Raw genomic sequence first — 3,075 nt, forward strand, 5'->3', positions numbered from 1 at the left:
GCCTGAACGTGTGTTGTGTTGCAGTAGCATGGTTCACTCATGTTCTCGTTTCCTTGCTTGAACGGCTTGCACTCCGTTTCCGACCTCACTGGACTCTGCATTGGGAATGTTGGCCCAAAGATGGATGAGTGCACACCTCCCTGGGTGTATCCGAAACGCACCGCGATGGCTACGCCGCTCGCCCTGCGTATGCTGAAATTCAACGGATGCCACCACACTAGCCAGTAGAACACCCGGACTAACACACACTTGCTTTCCTTTTCTGCTGCAGACCGATGAGGAGTGAGCACAACGTCCTGTAGGTGCAATCCTATCCTTCTTGCTGAACTATTCTGTAGTTTCCGCTGGTTGCCAATTTGCGCCACCATTTGTCTTACGCAACTCCGACAACCTGGTAGCGGACAACTCCGAGAATGTGCACCGAGTTCCAAAATTGCTTGTAGTTGTACTGCGACGATTCTCGGCCGGTAAGCGTTCCTCAGCGCCGATGGTGTGCTGAATCGGAATGGCCAGCCACAAACAATGCCCAGAGATCTTTCTGCTTCTGTTATTACAGCTCCGTGACAAAGGAATGGAGCGCACGCTTGCACGATGGGCATGCAAACTCGAGAAGATCGCCTTTTGCCAGACGAAGAAAAGAATATTGGATCGGTTCTCCGAGAGAGCGCTTCCTTACGGGTGACGCGACCGATTCCAGTCGACACTGAAGTATGCCAATCTGCACAGCTGCTTGAGCGCACCTTTCCGAAATTAAGTGGCACTTCCACCTTCTGCTTTGCTTGGAAAAATGTTCCACCAATGCCTTGAGCACGTGCCATGCAGTTCCGCTTAATGCGGGGCGTTCCAAAACAGCAACGTAGCGAAGCAAAAACGCCTTTTGCAACTATTCCGCTTGATGTGCACCGAAATTTTCCTTGAAAGGTGTTCTTTGAAGCGTTTCGGAATGGATTCACAAATTCTCGATTCCACCAAGCGAAAGGCAGTTCGACCCACCACCAGATGGCGCTCCGAACAAGTTTGGAGAAATCACCGATAGAATAAAAAAGGGTCCTGGTGGAATAAGAATTCCGGTTAGGCCAGAGAATGTGATCAAAAGGGGGTTTTACTTACGCTGACGACCCTTTTGATTTGGTTAGCTCTTCTACCGAACTTCCTCTATCGCTTTTCCGTCTCAATCCTTTCTTTGGTGGTGGATAGTGAGGCGATATCTGAGGGTTGGGATTTGATTAGCATCTACTCCTTAATTGGCAGTTTTCTTTTTCTGCTTACCTTCGCTATTCTTGAGTCCTTCGCGATTTCAGAAATCGATATCGATGATCGACTTTCACCACAGTAGCTCCGGATTTCTCTGCTCTTGGCGTGCAGACTTCGAATGCTAGAAGCCCCGATACCAGATGTTTTCGGCCCTGTTGTGTTGCGAAAATTTAATGTTGTTGCTTCTATGCGGTTCTTTTTAAATTCCGCTTACCTATAGTGTTTTTTCCGCCTCGTTGTATGACAGAGAAGATTGCATGCGGATCTGCGGAGTTCCTTCTAGCTCTCACGCCTGTTTTGGGTGCTAATGGCCCTGTAGCGCGGTGGATGAGAAGCAATTAGTTGGTGCTTTGAAGGCGTTGATTTTGTCCGCTTACCTTGGATATTCTCCTCTTCTGTTTGTGATGGAGGAAATCGCATGCGGATGAGCAATCCTCTTTCCCGCTGTCCCAATCTTCCTGCGCACGTTTCAGGTGCTGGCGGCCCGGTATCGTTACGCTTTGTGGTGGAGCGAAATCAGCGAAATCTAGATTAAAGGTGACGATTTTTAAGCTGGCTGCCAGTTGCTGATTCTGTAGCTTACCTTTTCTTATCGCGCGAACTTTTTTTTCCGGGACGATGCCCCTTTCGCACTGCACACTTCTATCTTCTTTTTCCGGAAGTGCTTATTTGACAGGACAATAATGCCAACTTGCCAAACTTAAATGATTTCACGTTGAGCGTTCCTGGTAGCTTTTCGCGACTCGTTTTTCTCATTTGTTTATTTTGCGAGGGGTGATTCGCGCTAAATCTTATGCACGCTACTAATTTGTTGATGGGGAATGGGTTAAATTTAAATGTTTGCAAATTCGCTCAAATATCGTATCGGAATAAATAACGAAAATATTAAATGTAACACCTCTATAAATGCGACAGTAATATAATTTAAAGCAGTGGTTTTCAAAGTGGTCCCTACCGCCCCCTTGGGGGCGTTGAGAGCTTCCAGGGGGGCGGTGAGCTCAATGTTGAAATTTGGGGGGCGTTGGAAGGGTTCAGGGGGGCGGTTAGGTCGTAATTCACATTTCCACAAATCACGAAACAACGAAGATTTGAAATAACAACGAGTAAGTTTGATACAAAAAACGTTACAAAACATGTATAAGGTTGTAGAAATATCTATTATTTCACAGAGCTGCAAGCAAATTTTTGTTCCAGTATCTCAATAATTATGTTTAAATGTATATATAAGCTTTTTTTTATTTTTACTGATTTTGTATACGCTCTACATGTAAGATTATTCGGGTTATACCTAAACAAGAATAATTTTAGATGGCAATGATTGATAATTTTCGAAATTTGTTCTCTCAAAAAATCTGATAAACAGAAAATACCTTCGAAAAAAATCTGTATTGAAAGGCGTCATTTGTGATTAAGTGATAGATTTATTTTAAAGAAAATATGTAAGAATTATTTAGTTCTTATTTGTTCATCTCTATTTCAATCGATTCAATAAATCAATTGTGCCATTTGCCAAGGAAAAACTTTTAATCTTTTCGGTTATCACTAACATTGCCTGGATTCAGTTATTGATAGCTAATTTAAATTTTAAGACCCGCAAATGCTGCATAACCTTGTACAGGACTCAAATTCAAATACCAAGAAGTAAAACTATTCTTTCGTTATTTAAACGGCTTGACAGTATTTAATTTGTATTCAACTATGCAATTTAGTTTTCAACACTTATGCAATTTGATGGTTAATGGAATTTTTTTTGACTACATTTAATATATATGATTGGACATCAGAACAAACTAATTGATCAGTTTAAGCAAGTGTCAGGAA

General features: G+C 42.8%; 1 protein-coding gene across 1 annotated transcript; it reads right to left on the bottom strand.

The window, feature by feature from the left end:
* Positions 1-443: 443 nt before the first annotated feature.
* Positions 444-1,674, bottom strand: LOC129755070 (uncharacterized). The gene is made up of 4 exons (XM_055751400.1): positions 1,632-1,674; positions 1,469-1,567; positions 1,270-1,406; positions 444-1,208 (listed from the first exon to the last, which is right to left on the bottom strand). The coding sequence occupies exons 1-4, from the start codon at positions 1,672-1,674 to the stop codon at positions 1,107-1,109; spliced, it is 381 nt and encodes a 126-aa protein (XP_055607375.1). The 3' UTR covers positions 444-1,106.
* Positions 1,675-3,075: the final 1,401 nt, after the last annotated feature.

The sequence above is a fragment of the Uranotaenia lowii genome, chromosome 1, assembly GCF_029784155.1.
Source record: "Uranotaenia lowii strain MFRU-FL chromosome 1, ASM2978415v1, whole genome shotgun sequence".
Taxonomy (NCBI): domain Eukaryota; kingdom Metazoa; phylum Arthropoda; class Insecta; order Diptera; family Culicidae; genus Uranotaenia; species Uranotaenia lowii.

Bases quoted from the DNA above. Each gene is read 5' to 3' on its own strand.
- LOC129755070 (XM_055751400.1), bottom strand. From the start codon at position 1,674: ATGCGATTTCCTCCATCACAAACAGAAGAGGAGAATATCCAAG. The intron at 1,568-1,631 runs GTAAGCGGACAA...ACCGCGCTACAG, and splicing joins AGAAGAGGAGAATATCCAAG to GGCCATTAGCACCCAAAACA. The intron at 1,209-1,269 runs GTAAGCAGAAAA...CCCAACCCTCAG, and splicing joins AGGACTCAAGAATAGCGAAG to ATATCGCCTCACTATCCACC.